This window comes from Eretmochelys imbricata, chromosome 27, assembly GCF_965152235.1.
Source record: "Eretmochelys imbricata isolate rEreImb1 chromosome 27, rEreImb1.hap1, whole genome shotgun sequence".
In the NCBI taxonomy this organism is placed as follows: Eukaryota; Metazoa; Chordata; order Testudines; family Cheloniidae; genus Eretmochelys; species Eretmochelys imbricata.
The window spans coordinates 14,742,342-14,761,689 of record NC_135598.1 but is presented as its reverse complement, the minus strand read 5'-3'; the positions used below and the strand labels follow the sequence as shown (position 1 = coordinate 14,761,689).

Sequence of the window (19,348 nt, the reverse complement as noted above, 5' to 3'; positions counted from 1 at the left end):
AGAAAGCCAGAGGACACCGGCCATCCCTGGGGAGCTTAGAGGTCTGTCATTCACACCAGGATTGTTGCTGGTGTCAGGGAACTTTAGGGAAGTTCCGTCTTTCCCCATCCCAAGCCCATTGTATCCTCCCGGAAATGCACAGCTACCCACAGCTTATGCATTAGGTAATGCCTAATGCCAACTCCCTGAGCTGTGAAGGCTGTTCCTGTTGCTTTGGGAGCCTCTGCCGTACCCCTTCTCCTTAGACCCAACTCAGAGCAAGACCCTAGGCAGGCAGAGAAGCCAGGCAGGTGTGTGACCTAAACCTGCCTTGTGTCAGTGCAAGGTAATTCCCACCTTGCCTGGACTCAGTCCCTTTAAAATCCAAGCACCCGCTCACTGGGGGGGGGGTTGTGCTTCCTCCCGTAGATATGAAACGACCGCTGAGCCTGCCCCACTCTGCTGAGAACAGGACCCACCTGGCCGAGACGGCGGGGAGCCAGTCGGAGCAGCGCACGAAGCGGGAGAAGAAGCACCAGTCGTTCACGCTGTGCGAGGTCTGTAACATCCAGCTCAATTCGCCTGCCCAGGCACAGATACACTACAATGGAAAATCCCACCAGAAACGCCTCAAGCAGCTCAACAAAGGGAAGGTGCCGACGGGCCAAGGTGAGGGGTCGGCCGGCAGGGCTACCGGCAGGGCAGCTGGAGCCCGGGGGCGCTGGGAAGGGCTTGCCTCTGTCGCCCGGCCCCTGTCCTTATGGGCGTAAGTTGGAGTGACGAGCGGCCCGGTTGCGTGGCTGGGGTTGCTGCCCTGGACTCCGACTGCTGTTGCATATAAAAACCTACCGTCTCGGCCATCGCCAGCCTGCCCCAACAAATCCAGCCAGTCAGGGGGTGGGAGTTAGGGGGATACCCCAAGCCCCCAGATAAAGGAGCGTCTCCGCCTCCTATTGGACGCCGGTCACTCGCTAGGATCTCTGAACCCAGATGTCTCGGTGACCGTGCGGCCTGAGTTTGCTGCTCTTCGGTGTCCGTGTGTTGTTCCCGTGCGTACACGAACGCGGTCGCCAGCGCCCTGGGTCGCCAGCGCCCTGGGTCGCCAGTGCCCTGGGTCGCCAGCGCCCGCTCTGGTTTTGTTTGGGTGCCTTTTCGGCAGCTGCTGGAACTAGAGGTGCTGTGGGGGCTGCCGCGCCCCCTGGCTGGACATGGTTTCCATCATATCCAGGGTTGACCGTTTGGTTCACTGGCTCTCAGCCCCCGCACTGAACACATTGGCCCAGCACCTCTGGCCTTTTGTGCACAGGAATGGCCATGCCGGCCGCCCCGGGGGATGGTGTAGCTGTTACGTTGCCAGGTTGCCCTGTTTGGATTCGGACAGTCTCCTCCCCTGGCGACAGGGCTACCTGTTTAGTGGTGTCATTTTATGATCTAGTTTCCCAGCACACCCATCTTTTGTAACTACCTCATGCTGGTTACCTTCGGCTGGCGAAACTCATTCCGTGTTGGTGCTAAGGGTGAAGGGTCAGTTTTCACAAGCACCGACATCACTGTCACAGGCAGGTTGGCCCTTGAAGGGGAAATGGGCCCCACTCCCCCGTGACACAACCTATTTGCTGCACCCAGGTGGGGAGAAATGAATTGTCAAGCGAGAGCTGGTCCTGTGACAAACCTGGGTGCTGCATAGCCATCCCTGGCCAGGAGGGGACACTCGAGAGGTGCCTGACCCTGCTTAAATGTCCCTTTTCAAAAGCGAAAAGTCAGTGGAAGTCATTGGAAATCAATAGGACCTAGGTGCTTCTGAAAAGTTTCACCCGCAATCCTTCTGCCCAGGGGTTTTGGAAGTGGTGACCTTAATAAAGCACCGTGAGGTACTGTGCAGTATTCACACAATGCTAAACGTAGATCCCTTAAATCCACCACAGCTGTCTTTTATGTTAAATTCTTTGCCATTTGTACTTTTCTGCTGCTCCATTTGGCTGTGCGTCGTCAGGGCTCAGCATGGTGTTTGCACTGACGGGTCAGTGGACTGCTGACGGGTCACTGGTGAAATGTGTGCCGTTGTCTGTTGTTAGCTCATTTGGAGTCTCATGGTGAGCAAATAGTGATTTGTGACCTGCTGTGACATTGTCACTTGATATGTTTATACCATAAACTGCTCAGTTAAAAGCCAAGAGGTAATCTTTCCATTTAATTCAAACAGCTCTGCACCTGTGTTAGACCCAGGGCTATCAGGGAGTTCATGTTTTCCATTTTTGCTTCCTGTATTTATTGCCAAATTCACAGCTGCATAACTTATCTTAGCTGGCAGCCATCATGCTTGTCCTGAATAGAACTTGGTGGGCATTGCTCTTTCACTTCTCCATGTCCAGATAGCCACTGGGTTGTGCTTAGTACATCCGATTTGGTGCCATATGGTACTGTGATGTAAAGTCCTTCGCAGAGAATTCCCATCGTGTGCAGCAGCTCCTCGTACAGTCCCAGTCAGACGGTGCATGGAGATGTCCTGGTTTTCCACCTAGAATTCTTCTATCAAACTCTTGTACGGTTGGGTCACTTCGTGTTTCTCATTTTGTTTTGCGAATGAGTTCTCTCTCTCCTCAGTTCTCTTCAAAGGCCTTTTCCTGCTGGTCCTCGCTTTCGCTAGACGTGGGTTGCCCATAAAATGCATCCATTGACGCGAAGCTCTTCACCAGAGCCCTTGTTTCACATTTACCCAGTGTGTTTGCAACTTCCTGCCCATTTTTCCGCAGTTTCTCTGTAAGGCTTCCCACTCTGTAAGGCCTGTTTCTGCCTCCGCTGATTTCAATGAAACCGCTTACAGCCAAAACCAACCAGTTGCATTTCATAGAATCATAGAATATCAGGGTTGGAAGGGACCTCAGGAGGTCATCTAGACCAACCCCCTGCACAAAGCAGGACCAATCCCCAATTAAATCATCCCAGCCAGGGCTTTGTCAAGCCTGACCTTAAAAACTTCTAAGGAAGGAGATTCTACCACCTCCCTAGGTAACGCATTCCAGTGTTTCACCACCCTCCTAGTGAAAAAGTTTTTCCTAATATCCAACCTAAACCTCCCCCACTGCAACTTGAGACCATTACTCCTTGTCCTGTCCTCTTCTACCACTGAGAATAGTCTAGAACCATCCTCTCTGGAACCACCTCTCAGGTAGTTGAAAGCAGCTATCAAATCCCCCCTCATTCTTCTCTTCTGCAGACTAAACAATCCCAGTTCCCTCAGCCTCTCCTCATAAGTCATGTGTTCCAGACCCCTAATAATTTTTGTTGCCCTTCGCTGGACTCGCTCCAATTTATCCACATCCTTCTTGTAGTGTGGGGCCCAAAACTGGACACAGTACTCACTAATGTCGAATAGAGGGGGACGATCACGTCCCTCGATCTGCTCGCTATGCCCCTACTTATACATCCCAAAATGCCATTGGCCTTCTTGGCAACAAGGGCACACTGCTGACTCATATCCAGCTTCTCCACCACTGTCACCCCTAGGTCCTTTTCCGCAGAACTGCTGCCTAGCCATTCGGTCCCTAGTCTGTAGCTGTGCATTGGGTTCTTCCGTCCTAAGTGCAGGACCCTGCACTTATCCTTACTGAACCTCATCAGATTTCTTTTGGCCCAATCCTCCAATTTGACTAGGTCCCTCTGTATCCTATCCCTGCCCTGCAGCGTATCTACCACTCCTCCCAGTTTAGTATCATCCGCAAATTTGCTGAGAGTGCAATCCACACCATCCTCCAGATCATTTATGAAGATATTGAACAAAACCGGCCCCAAGACCGACCCCTGGGGCACTCCACTTGACACCGGTTGCCAACTAGACATGGAGCCATTGATCACTACCCGTTGAGCCCGACAATCTAGCCAACTTTCTACCCACCTTATAGTGCATTCATCCAGCCCATACTTCTTTAACTTGCTGACAAGAATACTGTGGGAGACCGTGTCAAAAGCTTTGCTAAAGTCAAGAAACAATACATCCACTGCTTTCCCTTCATCCACAGAACCAGTAATCTCATCATAGAAGGCGATTAGATTAGTCAGGCATGACCTTCCCTTGGTGAATCCATGCTGACTGTTCCTGATCACTTTCCTCTCATGTAAGTGCTTCAGGATTGATTCTTTGAGGACCTGCTCCATGATTTTTCCGGGGACTGAGGTGAGGCTGACTGGCCTGTAGTTCCCAGGATCCTCCTTCTTCCCTTTTTTAAAGATTGGCACTACATTAGCCTTTTTCCAGTCATCCGGGACTTCCCCCGTTCGCCATGAGTTTTCAAAGATAATGGCCAATGGCTCTGCAATCACAGCCGCCAATTCCTTTAGCACTCTCGGATGCAACCCGTCCGGCCCCATGGACTTGTGCACGTCCAGCTTTTCTAAATAGTCCCTAACCACCTCTTTCTCCACAGAGGGCTGGCCATCTATTCCCCATGTTGTGATGCCCAGCGCAGCAGTGTGGGAGCTGACCTTGTTAGTGAAGACAGAGGCAAAAAAAGCATTGAGTACATTAGCTTTTTCCACATCCTCTGTCACTAGGTTGCCTCCCTCATTAAGTAAGGGGCCCACACTTTCCTTGGCTTTCTTCTTGTTGCCAACATACGTGAAGAAACCCTTCTTGTTACTCTTGACATCTCTTGCTAGCTGCAGCTCCAGGTGTGATTTGTCCCTCCTGATTTCATTCCTACATGCCCGAGCAGTATTTTTATACTCTTCCCTGGTCATATGTCCAACCTTCCACTTCTTGTAAGCTTCTTTTTTATGTTTAAGATCCGCTAGGATTTCACCGTTAAGCCAAGCCGGTCGCCTGCCATATTTACTATTCTTTCGACACATCGGGATGGTTTGTCCCTGTAACCTCAACAGGGATTCCTTGAAATACAGCCAGCTCTTCTGGACTCCTTTCCCCTTCAAGTTAGTCCCCCAGGGGATCCTGGCCATCCGTTCCCTGAGGGAGTCGAAGTCTGCTTTCCTGAAGTCCAGGGTCCGTATCCTGCTGCTGTCCCTTCTGCCTTGTGTTAGGATCCTGAACTCAACCAACTCATGGTCACTGCCTCCCAGATTCCCATCCACTTTTGCTTCCCCCACTAATTCTTCCCGGTTTGTGAGCAGCAGGTCAAGAAAAGCTCCCCCCCTAGTTGGCTCCTCTAGCACTTGCACCAGGAAATTGTCCCCTACGCTTTCCAAAAACTTCCTGGATTGTCTATGCACCGCTTTCTGTTGAGGAAGAAGGGGGATGTTTAGCTTGTCGCTCCGGCGTATGGGTTGAAAGTTCTGTGCGTCCTGTTGTTTGTTTGTACGAGCCGCAGTTCAGATCAGGGCCCCATTGTGCTTGGAGCTTATGGACACATAGTCCTGACTTAGCTCTTTTATTCTAGAGCTTTTCATCTTTACGTCTCAAAGTGCTTTCCAACGGAGGGTCAGGATCATTACCCTCATTTTACAGATGGGGAGACTGAGGCACGGAGACTTTGATTTGCCCTAGGTCACTGAGCAGGCCTGTAGCAGAGCCAAGAATTGAACCCAGGTCTCATGAGTTCCAGTCCACTGCATTATCCATGCAGCCATGTTACCTCTCAAATATGCCGAGTGTTTCGTGGGCAGTGTTTTCAAGCTGCCTGTTGAAATGGAACCTCTTTAGAAAGTTTGTTGTTTTTAAGCAGCTTCTCTTTTTGGAGGTCCAAGTTCCTGGAATTGTTTGTTGTCTAACTAGTATAAAAGGTTTCAGAGGAGCAGCCGTGTTAGTCTGTATCCGCAAAAAGAACAGGAGGACTTGTGACACCTTAGAGACTAACACATTTATTTGACCATAAGCTTTCGTGAGCTACAGCTCACTGATCGCTGTCTGCTTCACAAGAAAACATGGAGTATCCTCCCAGCACGCAAGGTCACGTGTCCACTGGATACTTCTGCTACCAGCAGTTCGCAGTAGGGCAGAATTGCATATTAACCAATTGCCAGTTTGCAACATAACTAAGTGAATACATTTCCCTGCCCCTGGACAGAGCCCCTGCTTAAATACAGTCAGCTTGATCATTCAGAGTCTTCGTCTTTGATTCCTGGCTGGAGGCAGGGACGTGCCCAGCATCACCCCACCGGTAACTGACAGAGCTGGGAACAGAACCTAGGTCTGACTCCTAACTACTGGGCAGTGCTGTCTCTCCACACCTCTCTCCTGTCTCAGCAGCTGTTCTCAGGAGTTCTCACGGTGGCTGTGATATGGCAGTGTGGGGAGGGCGCCTTCTTCCTGGCCAAGTGGTGTTCCTTGGCGATAATAAATACAGATCAGTGGCTTTTCCCGGGTGGGAGGTAGGAGCCATTAGTTCTGCATGAAGCTTCGAGGCTGCTCGTTGTCGGGGGGCTCGGTTCCTTTCGATACTGTGCCTTGAGCTGGTCACCCTGGGCTCGGAGGCTGGCGCTGCCGGGTTGAACACGTAATGTACGTTCCGTCCTGCAGGGGGTGCTGCACCAGGAGCCCCCAATCGCCTCCCTTTCTCCCCAGCCTAGACACTGCTGGGGCAGGCTCGGGGCCATGCCTGAATGGGCTGGGCTAGAGATGGGGTCCTACCAAATCGTCACGGAGGCTCACTGGGAGGGGCTGGCTGGGAGAGGGAGTAGCCGGTGGGAGCCCCCTGCTCAGCATGTTGATCCACAAAGGCTCTGAACCTGCTCCGGTCCTGTTGCTTGTGTGGTAGCGGCTCACGGTCCCAGGTTCCGGCCCGTCTCATCCCTCCACGCAAGCAGGGTCGGAGTGGGTTCCCTTTGCCTGGTCTGGGGATGCGTTGAAGATTCAGGGCTGTCAGCTCCGTGCCAGATGCATTTGATACGTTTCGATAGACCTGCAGTGGGAATGGTGCGGTTCTGCTGTGCTCTCCACGCCCACTGGGCCCCCCACACCAGACCTCGCTCCAGATGCTCTACGAACCCTCCGTTGGTGCTGCCGTACCTGTCGGGGCTCACCTCCACCGTGCAGCTTGAAAGCAGAGTGTGGAAAAATCTGGAAACCAGTGCAGTGCAAAATGCTCCTTCTTCTCTGCCAGACATCAGGCCAGATCCCCAGGTGGTGTAAACTGACGTCAGTGGAGTGACACAGATTCACATGAGCTGAGGAAGTGGCCGTCTGCACTTAAACTGAAGAGTCCAGTGCTGCAAAGGGCTCTGATCCTGTGCTGTGCTGGGTACCACCCAGAACGCGAGCTGGACTCAATGGGATGCAAGCCAGTTGCAGGGTTAGGCTGGACAGCACTAAATTGCCCTCGAGATCAAGTCCTTCCTGGTGTGTTCATAGTGCCCAGAGCTGGTGTCTGACTGGTAAAGGGTGCAGGGCCTGGTCGACAGTGGAAGGACTCCTTCTGGAGAGGTGAGATCAGGCTGAGGGGGAGCTGTAAGGAGACGAGACGATGGCCCTTTGGGAGAGGGCCCAGCACAGGGCGTGAGAGCCCCTTAGGTCTTCAGACGAAGGCTCAAGAGGGATTTGAATGGTTCTTACACCTGGTGAACTTCACCCAGTGCAATTCCATAAGAAATGAGCGAACTCGAATGCAGCTTGTTTGTTAAAGTATCAAAATCAGAGGGCTTTAAAAAGAGAGAATAAATGATATAAAATAATATGAAGTTGGATAGAGACTGAAAGTCCTTCTGGGCCAGAATTGTATCCTGGCAGACAGCTTGTCTGCAGCTAAATCAAAGGTAGCTTTTATGGTTACTGATAGATTTTTCTCATGATCTCCCTCTGGCTTCTGGGATTAATTCCACAAAGGCTCCAATCACTTACGTTGTGCAGCAGAGAGCCGTGGAAAGAATATCTCGGCAAACAGATACAATAATCAGCACTGTTACTATTTATTAACTGCACCCAAAAGTATCCCAGCAAAATCAAATGATCAGTCACTGGGGATTTCCTTGTCAGGTAAACCCTGGATTTTTTGCTGTCTGACGTTGGATTTCAATGCAGGAAGAAGCTGAGAAGTTGGAATGAGGGACGTTTTCGTTCCTAGGCTGCTGTTTCAAATCCAGCCTGGGTTAAAGTGACTTGTGCTCTTCAGTGCTGTTGCAAGTCCCATCCATTTTTATTTGGGTGACTAGAAGCCCCAGCCAAGAGCAGGGCCCTGTTGTGCGAGGTGCTGTACAAACACCGCACAAGAGACAGTCTTGCTGCCAAGGAGCTTCCAGTCTAACTCGATAAGACAGACAAAGGACGGGAGGGGAAACTGAAACGGTCACAACTGACTGGTCACAACACAACCCAGCTCTCCCGTTACCCGTTCAGTGCCCTCACCGCTCGACCGCACGTTGCTGCTGGACGATGGCTCTTGCATGACTGATGAAAACCAACTTGGTGGGTCTCGGAGCGGTGCCTGTATCTGTGTTGCCCAAAGTGCCACATGCAAGGAGAGATTCTCGGGTCTACTCTGTGCAGGTCAGACTGGCGACCCCAACGGTCCTGTCTGGCCTTAGACTCTGTGAATAACTGGCAGTTTGTCAGCAGGGTTAGCAGAGAGGCTGGGGACTGAACAGGCCACAGAAACGGAGCTCCTTTCCGAAGCCTAGACGTGCTTCACCTGCGTCGGCGCTGGGGGCTGTACGTTTGGGAAGGCTCTGTTGGTTCTGGGCAGAATGCTCCGTCTGTATGGGTAGAGAGACCTCCAGTCCCCAGAGCTGTCGATGTGACCCCGAAAAGGGGGGAGAACCTGTGAAGAAGCAATCGGATTAGATTGGTATCCAGTCGCTGCTGTAATTCATGGCCCTGCCCTGTGTCCATGGCGAGGACTGATTTCCACGGGGTGGTAACGTACTTGGATGCCTGGAGCTTGGCACATTCCAGAGGAATGTTTTTTCCATCCCATTCAGGCAGGTTTCGGGAAGTTGATGCCGTAAAGAGGAAAATATTAGGAAAATCCTTTGTGCATTTCGATTCCTAGTTGCTGTTTCTCTCCTGCGAACATTCAGGGGATCTTGCTACAGAGACCCCTTGTTGAGGTGTTGGTAACGTTTATCTGTGCTGCACTTTGGCTTGGGTCTCTCATCAAGCGTTCACGACTCCCAAGGACTTGCCCTGTTAACTATCTGACAAAGGCACGTATACGGCCCCCTTCACCATAGCACAACTCACCCCATCAGGCAGGGCAGGGCTACTGCTCCCATTTCACAGATAGGGAACGGAGGCATGGAGAGACTAGGTAACTTTTCCAGAGTCACACAGGGAGTCTGTGGCAGAGTAGGGGATTGAAGCCTGGCCTCCCATAGCCCAGGACAATGTGCTAACCCCAGTGTGCCTGGGAGAGCGAGCACGGCGCAAACCATGGGCGTGGATATTCTAACTGTGCATTGAACTGTCACTCTCGTCTGTTCACCCTGCCGGTGATCTGAGCTTTTCCAGCATTGGGCTCCCCATATCACAGCATCCTGTCTGCCCAAGCAGTGTAGCCAACTTCCATTGCAGGGTGCTGCCCCGAGTCCAGCTCCAGCATCCTCTGCCCCTCGTTATCTCCTGGAAGGAAGGCCGTTCAGTCAAACACCAGCTCTGGTTCGGGCAGCGAAAGCTTCTGCTTCAGCCGCCTGCTTTTCTGCGCTGGCCTGGGGGTGGCAGCAGTGCCCTGCACGCCGTGACCCGATGGCGCTCGCTGAGATCCCAGCCCGGATGCAATTGTACAAATGATGCCGATGCTAATGTGATTTGTTGTAAACAGTTCAAAGTACGAAAATTGCATGCTCCAGCTGGGATTTCAGAGCCTGTATCCTGCCCTGAACCGAGAGCTAATCGGAAAGACGGTGTTTTCCCAGCAAAGCGGTACGCAAAGAATAAAAGATGCTGGGTCTGATCTATTTTTTTTTTCCATTGCTCTGTGCCATCATTTATACCCCTGCACTGTGGATGCATGTGAAACATGACTCTGACACCCACTCTGCAGTGGTGTGAATGACGGTACAAGATGCAGGGGAGTGGAGAGTCAGGCCCACTGCGTGTTTCCTCCTTCTCTGCACAATGAGCCATCGACAGGTCGGAGGTGCAGTGCCGAGCAGCCCCTTGCAAACAGATCCCCCACACATGCTGCCCTCACGTTTCAGACCTAGCGTTCCAGCCGCCTGGAGTTTCCAGCAGAGCCAGAATTTACTCCCTTGCTGTTTTTGGCTCCTGAAATACAGTCCCTTTTGCCAGTGTCCCAGAAAAGTCATGGGATCTAAGCAGCCGTTGCGGCCGAGTTCCCAAAGCAGCTGTCCCTTGGGCCCTGTCAGCTCCCATCTTGCTGGAATGCAGCGAGACGGAGCATTCTCGTCTCCCGGCCCTTCCACTCAGATGCAAAATGACGTGAACTTGTCCTGTCTCCCTCAGCTTGGATATTGGAGGTAACAAATAACAACCTTTACTCTGAGCCGTTGGAATAAGGCCCTGTCCAGTGTCTTTTCCGATTCCAGGAGTGCCCTCTCTCTGTCTCCTACCTGACGCTCTGCTGGCGTTGCCCACTTCCAGCCCCCTGAGAATCCGTCTGAGCAGTTAGCACCTGCATTGGGGCATGCTTCTTGCTCTTCTCAAAGCTGATGCTAGGTTGGGACAGGTAGACGCAGATCCCCAACTGGTGTAAATCAGTATAGCAGCTTGTCAATGCTCCTCAACACAGCTGCTCCCTCTTGCCCCCGTCGGGGTCTGGCCACAGGCATCATAAAGCCCCCAGGTGCTTTGGAATCAGATTCTTCCCCGACCAGATTTGCCCCCGGCTGTGTCTAGGCATGGAGCCGGAGACAGGCCCCACCGCGCTAGCTCGGATTGAACTGGTGCGCGAACAATAGAAGTGTCACCCCAGCAGCACGCGCCACCTGAGGATGTACCCCGGGTCTCGGCCGGGATCGTGCCCTCCTGCAGTGGGCTTGTACGACTCCATCTTGGGTCTGCAATCCCCAAACGCCCCAGCAGGGTCGACTCACCAGGTAGGTGACCTGAGTCCCATGTACAGATCTTCCAGGTGAGCCCCTTCAATTCACGTCCCCTCTGCCCCCCTCCCCCCCCCCCCCAAGATCCAAGGCTGCTGCGGTCTCCTGCGGGGGAAATTCCTCCCCGCCCATGCAAAGGCACTGGAAGGGCCCAGCCTCGCTTCCCAGAGCTCGTGGCATCTCCGCTCTCCTTTAATGCTGTTTCCTGACGTGCCCCACGGAAATACAGCCTGGAACTTACTTGCCCTTGACAAAGGGAAAGAGGTGGGGTTTCTCCAGTTAGCTGTCAAAGTGTCTGCCAGGGCTCATTTGCAGGGCAGCAGAGTTGAGATGAGTGAAGAAATCCATGTGATGGCTCGGGTCATTGTTGCTCTGCACTAACGGTCGTGGGCCATTGGATACTGTGTGTATAAAACGAGCTCCCATGACACTCCAGCTACCACACTAGGTCCAGGAGTGGGATGGGGGCTCGTGCCTGGCCAAATTCTGTATGTGGAATAACAATCTTCTGTTCTATTGTATTGTTCTCTCAGCACTCACCAGGGGACCAGCAGATTCCAAAGCTCAGTGTGTTGCCGGCAGGCTGAGTGCTGAGCTCTTTTGGAAATTCAGCCATTTATTTAGGTGCCCCGGGGAATATAATCTCTTTGGAAAATCTACCTGCCTATGAACCTGAGGGCAGGCACAGCCCCAAATCCCACTCTGCTCTTGCATGCTGGGCTTCTGCAGGTGCCTGCTGAGTTGGTGACGTGCCCAAGTTTTGGAGGCGAGAATCCAAAATGCCTCAGCAAAGGACGGAGGCTGGATTTCTGGGGGAAGGGGGGCTGGTAATGCCTTAGGCAGCCTTGTCACTCTGGATCAGGGATGCAGCTTGGCGAGGAAAGATCTTCGTGTGTTTAAGGCACTGGATGGGGATTCAGGAGATCTGGGCTCAACAATTTGTTCTGCTCCTGGCCTCAGGAAAGTCACTTAATCTCTCAGGGTAAATCCTGGTCTGGGAGTCCCGGGCTTGTGGACTCAAGTGTTTCCAATCCGGCGCTTGAGTGTCCACACGGCATTGGAAACCTTGGGTTATAATCGTGGGATCTGCATCTGAGCCTCGTCTCGTGTGACTGTGGCCCCAAAGGCAGCAGTGACCATGTCCCTCTTTGGGATTAGGTCACTTTAGTTATTACCTACCAACGAGCAATGCCAACATACTGGTTTTATTCCCTCTATGTACAGCCAGTGAATTGCCTTTAATAGACAGCAGGGCCTTCATGTGCTCTAACCGGCTGTGATCAAACCAAGTGTGTTGATTTAAACAATAGGCAAAGATACAGGATTGCAAACTAAGAGGTAAATGAGGCCTTCCAGGCGCACACGATTTGCCATTCAAACAGCATCCTTAAAATCTGTAATACTTCCCGCGTGTGCCCTGGCTGTCGGGCTGGGGAAATATCGGCGATGCTGGGCGAGCAGAAAGTCCACTCCCCCTGCTGATCTAAAGTTACAGTGACGGACCAGAGTCGATCCATTTACCAGCCCCCCCTGGAAGTCCAGGGTTCACATACAGTTGGACCCAGAGCCAAATCAACCCTGGTTTGGGTTTCTCAGAATCCCAACCAGCCCTGAGAAAACCCTGGGCTGGATAGTCGGCGTGTGAATGGGAACTTTTACAGAGCTCAGGGGGTGCTGGGCTCTGGGTTTGGTTTGGGTTTGTCTGTACTAACAAGCCTGCTCCAAGTCACATTAGAATCAAAGGAGAGACGCCCATTGGCTTGAGTGGGGGTTGCATCTGTTCCTTCTACAGCCCATTGCAGCCAGGAATCTCAACAGCGCTTTGCAGACATTAATGAAGCCACAAATAAACCCCTTCCCTTGGCCTGACATTCCCATTCTGGGCTCTGCCCTGCGACCTTGGCTCTCTGGCTCAGCCTAGTTCTCCAGGGAGTCAGGTGGGAACGTACCAATACAGCCAAACCCGCAGCGCAGACAGAGCTCTCAGGGATCAGCCCCCTGCACTGAACTTCCTGGGAAAGGAGCCCGGTCATGTGTTCTGGGACTTGCTGGGCTCTGCCATGTGACAGCCTGGAGCCGCACCACAGAAAGATCCAAATGGGTTTTGTCGTGTTCCTGTGCAGGGAGAGAGGTGCAGGAACCTGATGTGACAGATCCTTGCTGATGTTTGGAAACCCATCTTCTGAGATGCCAATAGCCCAAGCCCAACTGAGCAAAGACAAAGGCGCAAATGCATCCGGTGAGGCTTCAGTAGGGAAAATTAGCTTCTCTGGCTTCCCCCGATTCCCACAATAAGTTATTGCTTTCCTGCTTTTGGGACTTGTTTGAGAAATTTGGCAGGACACGCAAAGGGTACAGCTGGCCTCTGAGACATGCTTGCAGCGCTCATTTGCCTGGCCTGGCTGAGTGGGTTTGTGATTATGATGTCTGCTGACAGGTTTAGTTAGAGATACCAAGGCAAAAAGAACAGTTGGGAACCTAAAGGCTGATGAATGGGGATAGGGCAGCGGGGTCTCCGAGGGGACTGGGTTTCCTAAACCAAGTGAAGCTGCCGCATGATCCTTTTGTAAATTCCTCCTTAAAACGTACCTCTTCTCTGATGGCTACGGATCCCCCCTCACCCCGCCATCCAGCACTGGTTGGCAAGCAGCTCGCTGTGACTTCTGCTCAGCTCTGTTCACTTTGTCACCTCGTCCGCCCCACCCTGCCCCTTCCTCCCGCCTGTCTGGTAGTGTGTGAGTGCGCCAGGCCGGGGACAGTCATTGGAGAGGAAGGATGGTGCAGCCTGGGAAAGGGGAGACCGGCTCTGTCGCAGGACTGGCTGTGTGTCTGTGAGCCAGTCATGTGGAGTGTCTGGGCCAGAGATGTCCAGGCACCAGACTCCTGGTGGGTTCAGTGGGCATTAAGTGCCTAAATACCTTCAAAAATCCATTCCTCTGGGCTGCAGGTCGTCTGTGAATGACGGAGATAAGAGCATTTCCCTACCGCCCTGGGTGGCGGGGGCAGGGGGTGTTGTGAGGACAAATACACTAACAATAATGAGGCTCCGATTCTACAGTAATTGGGGCCCATTAAGTACCTACGGCAGGTAGGTTTGTTGCGGTTTGTCTGCATGGAGCCCTGCACAGTCCTTGGCTGGTATTCCGAATGCTACTGCAACCCAGTTAAGAGGAGTAGGTTATTCCTCGCACACTGAACAGGGAGGTCTTCCCATTTAGACTCGATTCCCTCGAGCCCCGTCTCTGGGTGGGGGTGGAGAAAGCAATGGTCATTATCCCCAGCTGAGGCCCAGAGAAGCTGTGGTGGAGCTGAGAATGAAACCCAGGCATCCTGACTCCAGGTCGTACGCTTTAACCAGATCCCTCGCGCCTTTCAGGTAACATTTCGCCACAAGCTGCTGCTCTTCTGTGCGTAAGTTACTGGTTGGGCTGGTTTCCAGCAGCACCCCTTACGTGTGAATGCACGGCCAGGCCCAGCTCTCGTTCAGAAGACAGACAGAGATGGGGTGGGGAGAAGAGGCACAGGAAAGTAGTCAAGTAGCCATGTTTTCAAAGGTATTTAGGCATCTAATTCTACAGATAGATGCTTCCTGGGGTTAATAGCGAGAGTGCCCCCTGAATCTTAAGGGGTCTTTAATATACTCCAGGCTTGCCAATGCAGCACCTTGTGCTATGCGTCATCAATACTGTTATGTAAACCAGTTTGGAGCACGAGTCCCCATGGCTCGTATTTTAAGCTGCTGTAAACTTGATGAAGGACAAATGTACAGAATTCTGCTGCTCCAATAGATTTGGCTGCTCCATTCAACTGCAAGCAAAGACATCTGAAAATAACCTTCCAGGTCGGATTGGAACAGCCCAGAATCTCTGCAGGAGAAATGGATGTTCTCTCACAGTACGTTTTCCTTTCTTTTTCTTATGTGGGATTTCTTCCTTTCCTGGTTATTATGTGCAGTATGGTAGCACCTGGTGGCTCTCAGTGAGATGAGACCCCATTGTGTGGGGTGTTGTGTACACACACACACGACATAGATACTCTGCAATCAGAGGTGTGATGGTGCTTGTGTAGGCTAGCTTTAACCCATTAACTTCTATTGATGCATGAAAGCAAATTGTTGTTGGAGAGGGAACCTCTCCACAAACTGTTACTGGAAAATCAGACTGGAATCAAAATGCTCTTTGGGGGAGACCCCTCTGCAGAAGGCCAGGGTAAGCCCAACAGGCCACTCAGGACCCAATTAGCCCATGGGCGTTACCCTGGACCGCTGCTCAGGGTGTGTTTTGCTCTCTAACTCCCCCCACAGATGCTCCATGAATTTTGCAAACCCTAATAAAAGTCCTGTCCTTTATTTCTGATGAATTAATAAATGCATCGTAATTTGTCGTCCATTTTATTATTGCAGAGTGATTTTCAGATATACAAAAATATACATTGATTAGCTATTGACGTGTGCTGGGAGGTTCTTCCTGTAAACCGGGTTGCACAGGAGATCGGCCCCTCTTTCTCTGTGCATATGGATTTCAGCTTAATCATTTCAGAGGCTTTTACGGTACAGATTAGTTCATAAACTGTCTTTGGCATTTAAATGTGTTGGCCAAGGAAGATGCAGTGAAGTTACCAGCTGCCGCTTACCGCCAGCATAGTTTGGTCAGGCTGAACAGGGCATGATGGGCTAGATGCTAGCAGGTTCTGTGCACAGGTGACTGCCTGAAAACTCCCATGAAGTGTGATCAAATCCTGCCTTTCACCAAGCTCCACCCATGTGAGGTGTTCCACAAAGCATCCCAGAGCGGGATCTAAGGAGAAAGGAGCCAGTCCAGCATGCCACAGCTCCCTAGAGACCTGAGCTAACCCGGTGCTGATGATTTATGCTCCTGGCAGGATGATCCCACAGTGGCTGTATCTGGCCACGATGCCTGGTTTCTGTGATACCAGCTGTCAGTGCTGTGGCCATTGGTGATGATCAAAAACATCACGAACAGTGAAAGAAGTAAGAGGAAGGAGGTCTTGGGGTGCAGGCCTTGGCCTGTGAGGCTGGCAGAGCTGGGTTCAGATCCTGGTGCAGCCACGGCTTCCCTCTAATGAGTCCTTTCACCTGTCTGCGTCTCCCTTCCCCGTCTGTAAAATGGGGCTAAAAAGAGTGCTGTGGTATTTGGTGTTTGTCTTACAGCTTCAGCTGCTGGAGGCATGTGCTGAGCCAGGGATCTTGGCTTTCAACTGGAAAAGAAGAAGTTTCTAGCCCTTGTGGTTATAGAGTAAACCTTAAACTGGAGCGTGCCCTAAAGGCTCAGCCTAGAAGGTCCCTCTCCCCCTCCACCCCCTAAAACAAAGTTTGGGTTTTTAATCTGTTTTCAAGCCTTTCTCATGATTGTTTGAGAGACTGACTCATGATTTAACTTTCTGTTTGTCCGATGTGTCTATTTAGACACAAAGCGCTTACAGTCTCTTATGATGTGGGTGAGCAGCAGCTAGCGCAGGGGGCCCTGGTTTCGGTTGGGGTCTCGAGATGCTCTTGTCATAGACAATAATTAATAAGTAAAAGAGTCCATTTCCTTCAGTGAATGAAACGGTAAGGAGTGGTGTGATTTCCTGATGCAGAATAACGTCCCTTTGAAACGAATCTGCACTGTACCCTCTTGTAAAGTGAAATCCACTCTGCTCTATACGAAGCTGCTGGCTAGGAATGAATAAAAGCAAATCACACCAGGGATGCTGAGAAATATCAGGAAAAGCTCTTTCTAACTTGATTACAGAATTGAAAGTGACACGGAAGGTGACAAGCAACCGTAAATACTGAGACGGGAAAAAATACAGCTATGCGAATGCAGGAGGGATGCAGATCCTTTTAAGGACTGATTGTTGTCGGAAACAGTTCAGTGCATGTAAATATGGAATCGCGGCATTTCGGCCGAGTCCTTTGCTACCTCCGTCTTTAGGCGGAATTCCCTAAAGTATGGGGAATAAAGGGGAAAGTCACTGACAGTCATTCGTGACTGAGGAGGGAGCAAAGGCTAATCCGTTAGCACTGGGGTGTATTTGAAAGGAAAAGAATAAAAACAGGTCTGCAGGTGTGCCGCCCAGCAGTGACAGCAGATGGAAAGAGATAACTTGTGTCATTCAGATCTTCCCAGACTGAGGCAAGAATCAAAAGCCCAGCAAGCTGTGACAGGTCTGAGAGCTCCCGGAAGAGTCTGGTCTCACTACAGCAACACTCCCTTGTAACGGGAAATGTTTGTATCGCTGCCTCTGATTCCAGAGAGGAGGCGATCGCTCACAGCCCCGCCATGAAGTCTCTGAAATGTCATCTCCACCTGGAGAATCTGAGGAGGCGGGGTTGGGCTTTGGGTTTTTGGGTCCCCCCGGCACATGGTGGAGAACACGCTGCTCTGGGAGTTGTTAGGAGGAGGGCAGCGTGGGATTACAGGAAGTGAAAGTTACTGGGCATGTGGGTTCCATTCCCAGCCCTGCTGTTGACTCACTCTGTGACCCTGAACCAGCTGAATTCATGGTGCCTCTGGCTTGCCTGTCAAACGGCTCTGATCGTTTCCTGCCTTGCAGAGATGCGGGGAGTCTCAACCTCACATTGCAAAGTGCTTGGAGATTTCTGGGGGGAGTGGGCTCTGCCTGATCCTCACAGTAAGGTCTTGTCACGGGTTTGGAAGAACGGATGGTTTTAGGTGAAGAAGGCAGCACCTGCTCCAAGGCAAATTGCTTAAATCTTTGTGTCCGATACTGTGCTGAAAGGGGCCACATAGGTACCTGTACATTCATCAGTGCATCTTCAGAAAATAGAGGTTTTCTATTTGCCTGTGCTGAACTCCCTGGGGAGCCTTCAGAAATGTGCATTGCAAATAACCTAACAATAAAATAGGTACATTCCATCAGTATTGACATTTTCTCAGGGCCCTATCAAGATTTATAGACTCGAGAGAGAACTATTGATCCAGGAGAAGCAGAGGCTGATCTGTGCTTTGTTAAGGTACATGACATAACAGAAAGTTTTCCCAATACCTGGGAATCCATTCTAGACTGTTGCTAAGGTTGCAGGGAAGGGTGGATGAGTCCAACTGGCTAATGCACCCACCTGCTCCCTAAATGTACTGCGCCCTCAGGACAGAGTGGGTATGTCTAGAGGAAGATAAAGGGTCAAGACTTAATCAAGGTGAGCTAACCTTGACCTAAACCCAAATTTTTCGTAGTCTAGCTGCAAGGAAACCCCTCATGTCTTGAGTTTGCTGGTGGAGGTGGAGAGCGATACCTGTGTCCACACTAGGAGAAAGGTCAGGGTTAGCTACAACAGGTTAACTAACCTCGGCCACTCTTCCTAGTCTAAATATCCCCACTGCGGGCAGGTCATTGTGGTGGAAATCTCCATTTGTACCCACCTGAGCCTGCTGGTCCCCAGCTTTGTATCTTGTCCTTAACCCCGTGCAACACGCTGCCGAATCAGAGCAGTTGCGTTTTAGTCTCTGCCCCAAAGAACTTATAGTCTAAACAGACCAGACAAAGGGCGGGCGGACATGCAGAGGTGGAGGGGGTGGGGAAGAAGCTTGTCCGAGGTCACTCAGACCCTGGGTCTCCTGAGTTTCCAGTGCAGTGCCTTCATCCGCTGGACCAAACTGGCTGCTCCCTCTGTCCTCTTTCCCACGTGTTTTGGGCTGTGCCCTTCAGAGGGGAGGAAGGCAAGCATTAGTTAAAAACCAAAACACAAACTGGGGCGGGGGTAGGCGAAAAGGCCGAGTGACTGGGAGACGCACGAGCAGAGATTTGTGGGTAGTGTAAAGCTGTCACTGTGAGTTAGGCCTGGCTAGTTAACCTGTTTCATGCGCACAGACAGCAAGTCGTAAGCAATATAGAGTTTCCGTCTGAGGAGATGCTCTGTCCTGGCCATGCTTTCTGTCCCTTTTCTCGGGGTGATCTCTCCTCTCGTGACGTGATGCTATCGCAGCATCTTTTTGCAGAGGGGAGAAAAGTGGGTCCCATTGGCTGGGGAGCTCACGCTGACACAGTGTGCGGGAGCCTGGTGTCCTGTCACCCCATAGCTGGGGCTTGCAAAGAGGAAATGTTTAGCTGGAGGGGCCCTGTCTTAGGTGGCCCATGACTGTAGTATCTGAGCCTCACAGTCGTTACTACCTTTGTCCCCACAGCCCCCATGAGGGCAGGCAGTGCAGCTATGCCAGCTTCACGGCGCTGGGCAAGTGACTGGCCCAAGGTCTGTCTGGGGCAGAGTAGGAACTTGACCTTGGGTCTCCAGAGTCTCAAGCTAGTGCCGTCCCCACTGGGCCTTCCTTTTCCTCCCGACACACCTCATGTTGCAATGACTATTGTTAATGGGTTTTTTTAAACAAATGAGGGCAGGGAATATCCTCCTGTGTCTTTGGCCATGCCTGGCACAGTGGGCCCCGGTCCTGCCACGTCAGCAGCAGCA

The 19,348-nt window shown here is 51.7% G+C and overlaps 1 protein-coding gene across 1 annotated transcript in view; it reads left to right on the top strand.

Annotated features, from left to right (window-relative positions):
- The first annotated feature begins 410 nt into the window (after positions 1-410).
- ZNF385C (zinc finger protein 385C) overlaps positions 411-19,348 on the top strand; it is a 123,306-nt gene continuing 104,368 nt past the window's right edge. The window contains exon 1 of the mRNA XM_077806482.1: positions 411-648. Coding sequence (XP_077662608.1) covers positions 411-648 — 238 coding nt within the window. The remainder of the gene's footprint in view (positions 649-19,348) is intronic.